Source organism: Alligator mississippiensis, chromosome 5 (genome assembly GCF_030867095.1).
Source record: "Alligator mississippiensis isolate rAllMis1 chromosome 5, rAllMis1, whole genome shotgun sequence".
Taxonomy (NCBI): Eukaryota; Metazoa; Chordata; order Crocodylia; family Alligatoridae; genus Alligator; species Alligator mississippiensis.
In genome coordinates this window covers 8,583,861-8,596,048 of record NC_081828.1, presented here as the reverse complement: position 1 = coordinate 8,596,048, position 12,188 = coordinate 8,583,861, and the positions used below count along the sequence as shown (strand labels likewise).

At 45.8% G+C, this 12,188-nt stretch overlaps 1 protein-coding gene across 3 annotated transcripts in view; it reads right to left on the bottom strand.

Moving 5' to 3' along the window:
- OSBPL9 (oxysterol binding protein like 9) overlaps nt 1–12,188 on the bottom strand; it is a 100,237-nt gene that overhangs the window by 60,690 nt on the left and 27,359 nt on the right. For all 3 annotated transcript variants that reach the window (XM_014598646.2, XM_014598647.2, XM_059727827.1), the window contains exon 3: nt 9,210–9,288. In XM_014598646.2, coding sequence (XP_014454132.1) covers nt 9,210–9,288 — 79 coding nt within the window. The remainder of the gene's footprint in view (nt 1–9,209; nt 9,289–12,188) is intronic.

Genomic DNA, 12,188 nt, shown 5'->3' with positions numbered 1-12,188 from the left:
CTCAGAGAGGGAAAAAAAGAAGTCAGAAAGCCTTACAATAAACAACACTAATCTCTTTGAAGAGCCTTACTACTGAACAGTAGTCCTACTTACTGTGTTTAGCTATGGGAAGTTGAATGTTTTATTTTAATTAAGCTACGATATCCTGCTCCTCAAACTGCTGAATTAGTAATGTCGGCTGTTGGTACTTGTGGTAGGCCAGGGCCTTTTGGAACACTTAACTGGACCAAAAAAGGCAGTGCAAACAAGCGTCTACTAATAAAGGAGACTAAACTTATTTTCAGATGTTTCCTTAAGCAGTACCTATATCTGGATCATCAGTTTACTAGATCTCATCACTTCTCCAGGAAGAACAGGACCTCCGACTTAATGTGGGAAAAAATGAAATATACAGACTCAACATATGCAAGTAGTAAATTAAAACACGTGTTAGAAGAGATCTGTTCTAATGAAACTTACGAAAGTTGCTAAAATAAAAATCTTCTTTCTAAGGAAACTGGAATAAATAAGCATGTCTAGTGAAGATGCCTTACCCAAAAAGAGTTCACTTGATTTCATTTTTTTCAGTTCTCAAAGTGACCAAGTAGACCTCCCCCATAGGAAGTGCGGCCAGTATTAAGACAAAAAAAAATAAAACAATAACATTTTCCAATTCCCCTTTTTGAATTTAGAAAGGCTTTCAAAGTGTTCAAATTTAAGCAGCCCCTTGAGTACATTTCCAGGGATGGAAGCTTAAAACAAACAAGCATTTTCAATCTGTCTTTACCCATCTGCCTAGAATCAGAACATGTTCTACCTCTAAAGTGACTCAGTATCATCCCTGATTCCATGGTTATAATTTATCTTCCTGGGCAAACCAAGACAAATGGCAATCATACAATTTACTCAAGGGAAGGCATCAAGTCTGTGGATGAGCTGGAAATGGAACCCAAGAGTTTGCACCCAGTCTGTCAGAAGATAATCTTATGGCTCTGTGTACCTACAACATCTTTTCTACCTCCTCCTCAGTTCCAGTCTCTCTCAACTGTGGTGTCTCTGCTTCTACTTGAGCTTTTTTTCTTGCAAACCCTCCTCCCCCAGCCTTCTTCCTGCTCTTCTTTTCACCTCTCTCCAGTATACCTTCAACACCTCTGGTCTTATCATTGCACTATGACTTTCTTAACAATTAACACTACTCATGGCCAGGAATCAGCAATGCTAGGCATATGTTCCTTTCTACTTCCTGTCTACCACACCCTGAAATGCACAGGGCAGGCGACAGATCACTAAGTAGAAAAAAAAACGGACAAAAAGCTTTGTCTGCCTTCTCACAAGCCCTGGAAGTTTCCTCCAACAGCTAAATTTCTTGCAGGGAATGGGTGGAAAAGGGAAGAGGAAGAACATACATCTATTCCCCCAGGACAAGCATGAGTAATGCTACTGATCAGCACTGAATAATGAAAGTTCACAAAACAATGGGAAAAAAAAATCTGGAAATGAATGCATTTCATCTTATGGTTATAGCCATCCTAAAATGTTAAATAAAGTAATAATGATGACATATTCAAAGGATAAGAGCCCAAGAGGCAAATGAACCAGAATCCCTCAATAGCAGGGCTCAACACAGGTTTTTGTAACAAAAAAAGGCAGAAGCTGGGAGCAGCCAAGTATGCTGGAAAAGAATGCCAGAAGCTCCCTCCTCCTCCACAATGGACCACAACTGAGAACAAAATCATCACAACTCCCTTGGCCTGCTGGGACTTCACTGCCTCCATCCTTCATACTTGGATACTGGAGTCGTCTCTCCCACCCTTTAAGCCACCTACTGGTCCTTCAAAAACCCTCCATGCCCTCTGCAGGGATTGCCCTCCCCTCCTTACTGGCACAGAGGGGCCTTCAGTGATTCTTCTGGGAATTTCAAACCTCTACACCTTCAGCTTGTCTTCATTTACTAGAACTACAGGCTTTACTATTAACAGCTAGATGTATCCTAATCCCTAAAATGCTCTTCCCATGAGCCCATGGTCTACAATTCCCAGAAGCATCAAATTGAGATTCCCAGCCCTGCCACACGGTAGCAAAAGTTCTCTGCATTCATATATTAACATCAGTGCTCTCCCAGGAGAAGCTAAAAGTGTACAGATGTTCTAGATTCTCTCCCCACACTCCAAGCAAAAGTAGCGATTCCAGCAAAAAAAAGCTTGGCAACAGCCAGGGTTAAAAAAAAAAAAAATCATTCCTGCAACACAGTTTCTCTTGGGATACTAAATGCCTGCACACATTCCACTCAGAGAAGCCACAGCAGTCTCCCAACATCCCAGGATGCTTTGCTTCCACCCCCCCAGGGAGACTGTTGCTCACTTGACTCTATTGCACCAGCCAAGCAGGGAGCAGAACACAGCCCCTTCGCAATTCCCACATTGCACTACAGCAAGACACAAGCTGACCCCGCACAGTCTGGGTCGGCCATCTAGGACTACCCTGTGCACTGCTGCCATGTGTGCCTCCAGGCAGACCAACGGAGCCTGCAGAGCACACCCAGAAGTGTGCATCAGGGCCCCCTGGTTGCACAGCATAAGTACTGCAAACTCTCTGCTCTTCAGAGGCTCATAATTTTAAAATCTGTTCAGGCATCTCTGGGTATGTTTTTCTACCAGGAAAATTCTCCCAGACCATTTGAAGTGGTATATACAGCCTAAGACGGTTCCTCACTGTACACCCCGTTGTCCCCCCAAATGGGGCTTCAGATAGCCTCAAGTGAAAGAAGCTACAAATACAGTACGTTTCCTTCCTACCCCATACCACTCGCAGACTAGAAGAGGTTGCACATCATTACTGTAGGAGGAAAAGGTTAAGCCCTGACCCCGTCCTTGGCTACCTGCCAATGAGTAAAAACTAAAAGCAAGGCCCAGCTTGGACCAATGTTCTGGACTGTCTCTGATCTCCTAGCCCTTTACTTAAACAGCAGCAACAAAGCCCATCTGGCAAATGCCAGCTCTGAAACTATTCTGTAGCAGCCGTTGTTCAGCTGATATATTTCAGAGGAAATGGGAGCCAACTGATGGATCCTCCTCCAGATTTAAAATCCACAATTCAAATACTTAACATAAAAGCTGTACCTAGGGTGGCATGTCAGCAAAAACAGAAAAACCCATAAACCAAATGATGTCTGTAGCCTGCAGTCACAAGTCATATTTCAAGGAGGCGGCACTGCTCTGGCTAGAACATACCTTGAACGCCGTGTTCTGCTCTTGCTATTTCTTCTCAAAAACACTGACATTCTAGAAGGCATTAAAAAAAAACCCAGCCAAGTAACATGGGGGTTTGAAGAACAGATCTTCCAAGTGACTGTCTTATATACATAGCTTGGCCAAAGGTAACACCACAAAAAGGTATGGTGGCCAGAGCAACATTTTTACAAATAACTGAATGGTGTGAATACTTAAAGTGGGAAAGTGTTGTACAATATGGAACAAGGGAATTACAATTAGGAGAGGGAACATTTAGACTACCGGGGTGGGAAAGCTTCCCAAGACCAAGATGTAGTAAACTAAGAAATGGCCCCTTTGAACAGCACCACTGGCAGCCCTACTAGTTCAGCTTCTACCACATTCTCTCAGGATGTTATATTTTCACAGAACTAGTCTGAAAAAAAACAAAAAACAAACAAAAAAACCCCAAATGGGGTGTCATGAGATTCTTTCCAATTTTCTTCTACAGTCTTTGGACCAGACTCTTAAAAACAGGCTATATTGGGGGCCAAATAAGTACTACTGGGGAGATTAGAAATTACTTACCCCCCGCCCAAAATAAAAAGATGGACTTAGTACAACCTGGGGGTGACAGTGGATCATCAGCTGAATGAGCCAGTGTGCTCTTACTAAAAAAAGCCAACAGAAACCTGGGTTGGAGGAGTATCGCTTGCAAATCAAGGGAAGCGATTCTCCTGCTCTATTCAGCCCCCGAACTTCAAGAAGTGTATAAAGTTTGAAAGTCTACCAAAGGGCAGCAAAAATGATTAGGGGCCTCCCTTATAAGCAGGGATCCTGATTCTCCTTGATAAAAAATAGCAAATTCTCTGATAAAAACCTCAAAATCCATGATTAAGATAAAAGCCCCACCAGAACTCCCCTGGCCCTGCTGGTTCCCCCCTCACTTCCCCACCACAGCATCCCCAGCCCTGCTGTTGCCCCTCACTCCCCCCACAACAGAACCCACCCACACATGCAGACACATACCCCAACAGGTAAATGTGTATGCAGGGGAAGGGTAGGGGCTGGGGGGAGAAGACCAGACCGAGAATGTGCGGGGGCTAGTTTGTGTCTGTGCCTGCTCCCAGGAGCTGGGGGAGGGGAGGGGGCAAGGGCAGTGGTGCCCCTCTATGGGCTGCACACATGCCACCTGGCTGAGGTGGGGGTGGGCAGCTTGCATGAAGCAGCTGCTGCCACCACCCACCCACCACTGCCATGCCCCACTTGTCTGAGGAGCCGTGCAGCTGCAGAGTTGTGCCCACACAGGCACAGTGGCTTTCCTAAACACCTTCCCGCTCCCCACCAGAGTGCCCAGCCAGATACACATGGACCATGACCAGAGCTATCGGCCCTTAAGAGAGGCCGCATGGGGAGGCGCCGAGCCCAGTAGGAGCTCGCAGTTCATATGCAGCCAGTTGGGCACCCCAGGGCTTCCCCCAACACCTCCCCACTCCCTCAGCCCCCAGCCAGCTTCCCCCCCAGCAACCCCCACTTACCTAAACTTAAAAGCTTCAGGATCGAGCAGTGAGACTGAGCTGAGCCTTGAGACTACAAAAAGCCTCAAGCCTTGTGCTTCCCCCCTCTCTGGGCAGGGTTGGGTACTTCTCACCCCTTTTGCAATCAGCTCTTGCAGGCTGGAACTGTGCCTGCCTGCAGAGCTCTTTGCAAAACCAGAGAATCTGCGAGTTTCTCTGCTGAAAGGTAAAATCCACATTTTCTCCGATAAAAGTTGGAAATCCATGGTTTTCTCCATTTTTCAATGGGAAACAGAAAACCCGGATCCCTGCTTATAAGGAAAGATTGAAAGAAATAGTTATTTAGCCTGGAGAAGAGAAAACTGAATTGCGGTAGGCAGGGATTTGATAACAGTCTTCAAATACTTGAAGGGTGATTAGAGAGAGGATGGAGATGGGCTTTTATCTGTGGCCACAGGGGACAGGACTAGAAGCAGTTATGAGAGCGGTCAGGCATTGGAATAGGCTACCTAGAGAAGTTGTGGAATTTCTATCCCTAGAAATTTTCAAAAGCAGGTTAGACAGACACTTAATTGGGATGGGTTAGTCAGGGATGATCCCACCATGAGCAAGTATCTGGACTATATGACCTTAGGAGGTCCCTTCCAGCCCTACTTCCCTATTTTCCTATGATTTAAGAAAAGAAAAGGAAACAAAAAAAAAAACAAAAAAAAAAAAGTTTTTGGCACACTAGAAAGGAAACTAATCTGGTTAGTGCCTTCCCAATGTCAAAGCCACTTGGGGAAAAAAAAATGCCAAGCCCCTTATGCTTTCACAAAACATTTATTTAGTTCATTTTATTCCTTTATACTGGGGTAGGCAATATACAGCCCACAGGCCAGATGCAGCCCACCAGCTGATTAGATCTGGCCCACAGGGGGTGCCTGCTAATTGCATCTGGCCCACAGCTGCCCCTGCAGTGCTCGTGGGGCACAGCCCCACCTGGGGCAGCCAGTACTGTGCTCCAGCCCATGCCTGCTGGACTGGTGTGGGCCGCCACACACAGCTTACTGGCAGGGCTGCTCTCGGGTGCTGCTCTGCTCTCCTTGTCTCCAGCAGCAGCTCGTCTCCTCCTGTTCCTGCTGCACTGCTCCGGGTGAAAAGGAAACTTCAGCAAGGCAGCTCCTGCCCCAGCATGCAGGGCTCCAGCTCCAGCTCATGTGCCTTCCATCCACTTGGCCAGAAGTTTTGGTGAGTTGTTGCAGAAGTGGGGTGCTGACCCAGCCCGTGATAACTCATCAAATCTCTCTATGTAGCTCCCAGGCCCAAATAATTGCCCACCCCTGTTTTATACCAAATGAGTAATGATCAGGGATCCAGGTTTTCGTCATTTGCCACAGAAAAAATGTGAATTTTCTACTTGAAAGGAGAAAAGCCTGGGAAATCGCAGGTTTGCTCTTGCAGGCTGGCTGAGTTCCAGCCTGCAAAGGGCTGGCCAGAGTGGGATGCTACGTGCATGTGCACACATGCACATGGCAACCAGGCAGGGTGGTGAAGCTCCTGCAGCTCCCTCCAGGTAAGTCTATTGTGGGGGTGGGGACAGAGCACAGGCAACAAGGCAAGGACAGGGGGTGGGTACAAGTGATGCAGCAGGAGAGCTTGGGGAACACATACCCCTCCAGATTTCTGTACCCACAGTGGGATGCAGGGCTGCAGCCTGTCCACAGCTACTCTGGGAAGCCCTCTCCATGGCCCAGCAGACAGGAGCTGGTGTGAGAGGGAGCGCCATGCCATCATATAGAGCTCTCTATATAAAAATAATGGATCACAAGGCTCTGCAATTAAATCATGCACCTCTGCCTGCCTCACTTGCACTTTTACTGCTGTAAGACCAGTTTGCAATCACTATACCAGTAACAGAACAGAAGTTTGGCACACAGCCTGGTTTAAAATGGCGGAACCCAGTCTAAGATTTGGCACTCCACCAAAGGGCAAATGTGTGCGTTTCCCATCTAAACTGCAGAAAACCACGCAACAGATCGATTTCACCTCAGGCGTTTTGAATGTCTGTACCTAACCATATGAGAAAGCCAGTCTACACAAGGAAAAGAAAAAAAAAAAAGGTTTCTTTCTTTTGCCCACAGGAATGGCGCTCCATCACCAGTGTAAGGTCTGTTAACTCAGCACCTAAGTGAAGAGCTTCATCCCACTAAGAACAGGAGACTCCCTAATTAGATCTGGGTGATCAGGCTTTGAAATTAACACTTACAAGTTGTTTTGGGTTTGTGGGGGGGGAAAAGGAGAGTAGAAACAGTACATGTTAATATATTGAAACCGCTACTTTGCTTTCTTTCCTCCTTTTCCTGATTCAAGGAATAATATTTTTTTGCCTAAATGAAAACCAAGCAGCTTGTGAAGTAAATCTTCTCTAGCATGCAATTTTTGGATGGCCAACATAATAAATACTGCATGTCTTACATAGCACAGATTTCTTCTGTATCATGTGAGCATGCTTAAAAAAATGGTATTATAAAAATTTTCAGAACTCATTTAGAGAAATCTACATAATTACAATGGCTTCACAACTCGTAAGTGATGCAATCCTCCTTAACTTTTCCCAATTAAAATAAACATCTTTAAATACCAAAATATTTAATTTATTAAATAAGACATGTATATGCACACATTATCCCCTACAAAAAAATTGCACCTCTTTAGTGAACATTAAACAAATGAAGTTATTTCCATAAGGTTGATTGTGTTTTACTCTTTAACCTCACAGCACTTAGATCTTGACTATACACTATTATTTTCTCTTACATCAGTCTAGTCAGTAAATTTCACCGTATTACTATCTTCACAAAACTAAGACAAGCACAAAAGTAATTTCAATATAGAAAACACTGTACTGGATGCAGATCCTGAACTGAATAAAAATACATAATATAAAAATCAACATGCACGTCAAGACATTACGATTCTACAGCACAGATATGAATGACAAAATTAGTGCATGCAGGAGAGTGTTTGTACTTGAAGGAATATTCACGACAACAATATTTGTATCAAGCAATAATGGCTCTCTCAAGGGGTTTGCTCCCCTTCCACAGGGAAGGACTGCTGCAGATGAGGGAAATGCTGAAGAGGTGTTCCCTTAGTAACTGCAGATGAGAGAATTCCAGATTTCTGCTTTTACCTGCATCAAGCTCTCATACATTAGTATTTAGCTTCATAAACATTGAAAGACTGCCAGAATACTGACATAGTTTTCCGCACAAGCAATTAGCTTACCCTTGCATTTTATCAGTCATCCTTGAGAACAGAGGAGTTAAGTCTTGCAGTCAGCACTGCATTTTAAAGCAACATTTATGAGGTTTAATGCAGTGAGAAACCAGAGTACAGCAGCATTATTTAGGAGGTACTGTAGCATAGGAAATACACATATCAGTGATAATATGGTGCATGATTAATGTGCATCATTAGAGATATAATGGAAATACATAAGAAGTGTTCTACTTCAACAAAATATGCGCTAGTGAACCCAAATCAATCATTAATCTGCAGAAGTGTACATAGCACAATAAATGCTTTAGCACTGTAAATTTATCATTTATACTAACTGGAATATTACCAAATTAATGTTCACCTCTCACCCTCCCCTGAGAGAGTCATATACAAATTTCAGCTCTATAGAGGTTATAAAATTCTTAACTCGCTATTTCAGAGAAATAGTAGAACAAGAGAAAGGACAAACAGACATTTCGTTGAAGGATAGTCTACTGGACAGACAAGACTACAATTTCAGCCTTATGTCAGAAGAAAGAAAATATTACAGTATTTACCAAATGTGGCAGTTAAAAATAATAGAGGGGTTCTGTAGCAGCAGCAATAAGAATGATTATACAGTACCTTACCCTTTCTACCGGTGAACCATAGCATGCAATGACGAAACATAGCAGTAGCAGATGGCATTGGAGTTAGTAAATGTGAATAAAGTGATAATAGCAGAGAAATGGTGACTGGCAGACAAAACACAGAAATGCAGATGAAATGAAAGCAAACTTGTAGATCTTGAAGCAAAGCGCCACCTTTAAGTCAAATTTTCTCTCTACTCTCCTCACAATGGAGTTTCAAGTTCTACATTAACACAAACTGAAACCTTCCACACCGGTCTGATGACTCCCTCCATGCAGGAAGGCATATCTTGACAATGAAGATCAGCAATGGTTTTGCTAAAACAACCCGTCAGCAGAAACCCATTATTCTCTCCCCCTTGACTGATTTATCCTTTAAATTTTTAATTGTCAGATCCTGCCAAAGCTACAGTCTTTTCTAGCACATATGTTTCCACTGCAGATTTAAATCCTTGCCTAACCTGCAGCACCCCTAGATCCAGAATGTTCCCCGAGTGCTCATTCAAACAGTTCAATTGCCATTTTTTTCATATCATCCAAACAACAAAACAATATAGCTATCAGCAGGCAGATCAATTATAAGAATAAGAGAACCTCTTCTTTCAGCTTACCCTGGAAATGGAAGGTTTTCTGATCAACAGTTATTGTGAAGGTGCTGTCGTCCTCATCGTCTATACCAATCACAGCTCCCTGTGAAACAAAGAGGAAAAATCCTGATAAGGCAAACAGTGACATCAGCAGCATCCACTCTATCACTACACGACCAGAATGTAAAGCACATTGACAAGTTTAGAATATCTGATTTGCTTCTAACAAGAGGACAAAAATGTAAAAGAAAATATTTGCCATTTGCAACTAAAGGAATCAAGCCGAACATTAAACACCTCCATACTTCAATCCAGAAACGCAAGCGTTTTTAATATACAAAAAGGCGTCAGAATTTTTCTGAATAAGTATATACTGTACCTATTTTTGCTCTTCCGGTAACAGTTTGCAATGCACAACAAAATAAGCCCTGTTCTGTTTTGTGCTGCACACCAAGTGATGCTTTAAAAGCAAACCAAGGAACAATACATCAGCAGCACTTGTTATAATCAGGGATCCAAGTTTTCCGTTGCCCACAGAAAAACATGAATTCCCCTTTTACTGGAGCAAAATGCAGATTTCTCATTTTAGCCGAGAAACCCACAGATTTTGCACTTTTACAAAGAGCTCTCTGCAGGCTGGCAGGGTGCCATCCGATGAAGTGGCTGGGAGGAAGCGAGAGGGGAGCAGTCAGGCAGGTGGCGCCATGTATATGCACATGGCCCCTGGCAGCCTAGAGAGCAACTCCCGTGGGCAAGTGGGCACAGCAGGGGGGCACGCCAGCGAGGAATTGAAGCCCCCTTGGGGAAGGAGGGAGGAAGTTGGGCAGGGCTGGGGCTGCTGTCCAGCCCAGCAGTGCATGGGGCTTGGGGCCCGGCAGAGACCAAGGTGGGGTTGCGGCAGGCAGCTCCCCACTGCTGCATGCACTCCCAGGAGGCAGGGGGGACCTCTGCCCCCTAGATCTGAGCATGGGGCAGGGGTGGGTGCAGGCACAGGCTCCCACCCTTCTGCCTTCCATAGCCCAGCAGGTATGACCCAATGATGAAGGGCACAGTGGGACCACACAGCGATCTCCTTGCCGCTGCAAGCTCTGCACTGCCCTGGCAATGTGTCCCCTGCGCACATGGCAGCAGCAGGGTCGTGTCCCTCACTGCAGTCCCGTGGGCAGGAGACGTGTTTCTGGGGCAGCGCAGAGCCTGCAGGAAGCAGCAGCTTTCCTGCGAGGCTCCAGTGTTTCCTGCTGTGCCGCCGCCTCGCACCTGCTGGGCTGCGGAAACCCCAGGGGAGGGCAGCAGGGCGGAGCCTAAGCCCACAGCGGGCAGCCCCTGCCCACCCCTGCCCTGTGCACAGATCTGGGGGGCACAGGTCTCCCCTGCCCTCCCAGAAGTGCACACAGCAGTGGGGAGCCAGCCCCACCCCCCCACTCAAACCCACAGCAGGCAGGGAGCAGGGTGGGAAAGCCAGGCTCCACTCCAATGCAGCAGCTGCCACCTCTGCCAAGGGCAGGGGGCTGTGGACCTGGGTCCCTGGCCCTGTAGCCCTGGCAGCTGGGAGCCCCTCCGGCAGGGATGGGGGGACTGGGGCCTGAGGGGAGGGGGGAAAAAGGAGTGAGGAACCTTTCATTTTAATCATGGATTTTTGGGTCTTCAAAAAAAAATCAGAGATTTTGCAATTTTTTAAATCAGAAAAAAGCCCTGATCCCTGGTTATGATGCATTAAAAAAAAATGTTAAAAGTAAGCAGGCTAACAACTTAAATTATGGTCTTCAGCCTTTAATAAAGACCAATTATCTCAGCATTACTATTAGATAGTACAATTAGTTAACTTTGCCTCTTCCAATTTGATCCTAGCCATTAATTAGCAAAATAGAAAGACATTTTTCATAGATTCATAAATTGTAGAGTCGGAAGGGATCACAAAGGATCATCGTGTCTGACCCCGTCTCAGGCAGGAAAGAGCGCCGACATCATACGATCCCAGCCAGGTGTCTATTTAGCCTCCTCTTGAAGACCTCCAAGTTAGGTGAGAGTACCACCTCCCTTGGCAGCCCATTCCAGATTTTGGCCACCCTTACTGTGAAAAATTTCTTCCCAATGTCTAACCTGAATCTACTCTCCACTGCTTCGTACCCATTATTCCTAGGGGTGCCCTGGTAAATAGGGCACCTCCAAATCTCTGTTGTCCTCCCTTGATAAACTTATAGGTGGCTACAAGGTCACCCCTCAGCCGTCTCTTGTGAAGGCTGAAGAGATCCAGATCCCTCAACCTCCCTTCGTAGGGTCTTGCATAGAGGCCACTAATCATGCAAGTGGCCCTCCTCTGAACCCCCTCCAGATTCTCCACATCCCTCTTGAAGTGCAGTGCCCAAAACTGGACACAGTACTCCAACTGCGGCCTGACCAATGCTGCATAGAGGGGAAGCATCACCTCCCTTGATCTGTTGGTCATGCATCTGCTAAAGCACAAGGTGTGAGTGGCTTTGTTACGCTGCTGGCTCATGTTCATCTTGGACTCAACTATGACTCCAAGATCCCTTTCAGCCACTGTGCTGCTGAGGAGGTCATCCCCCAACCTATAGGTGTGCTGGGGATTCCTCCTCCCTAGGTGGAGCACCTTGCATTTGTCTTTGTTAAACTGCATCCTATTGCGTTCTGCCCATTGATCCAACCTGTCCAGATCGGACTGTATCTGCTCCCTGCCTTCTGGTGTGTTAACTCTGCCCCATAACTTGGTGTCATCTGCGAACTTGGACAGGATGCTCTCCACACACTTGTCCAAATTGCTGATGCAGATATTAAATGGCACCAGTCCAAGGACCAAACCCTGTGGGACCCCACTGTCCACCTCAAGCCGAAAACGACCCATCCACCACCACTCTCTGGGTGCGGTGCCTAAGCCACTTGGCCACCCACCTGACTGTGTAAGCATCCACTCCACAGCTTGCTAGCTTCCTTATGAGAAAAGGATGCAAAACTGTGTCAAAGGCCTTCTTAAAGTCCAGGCAG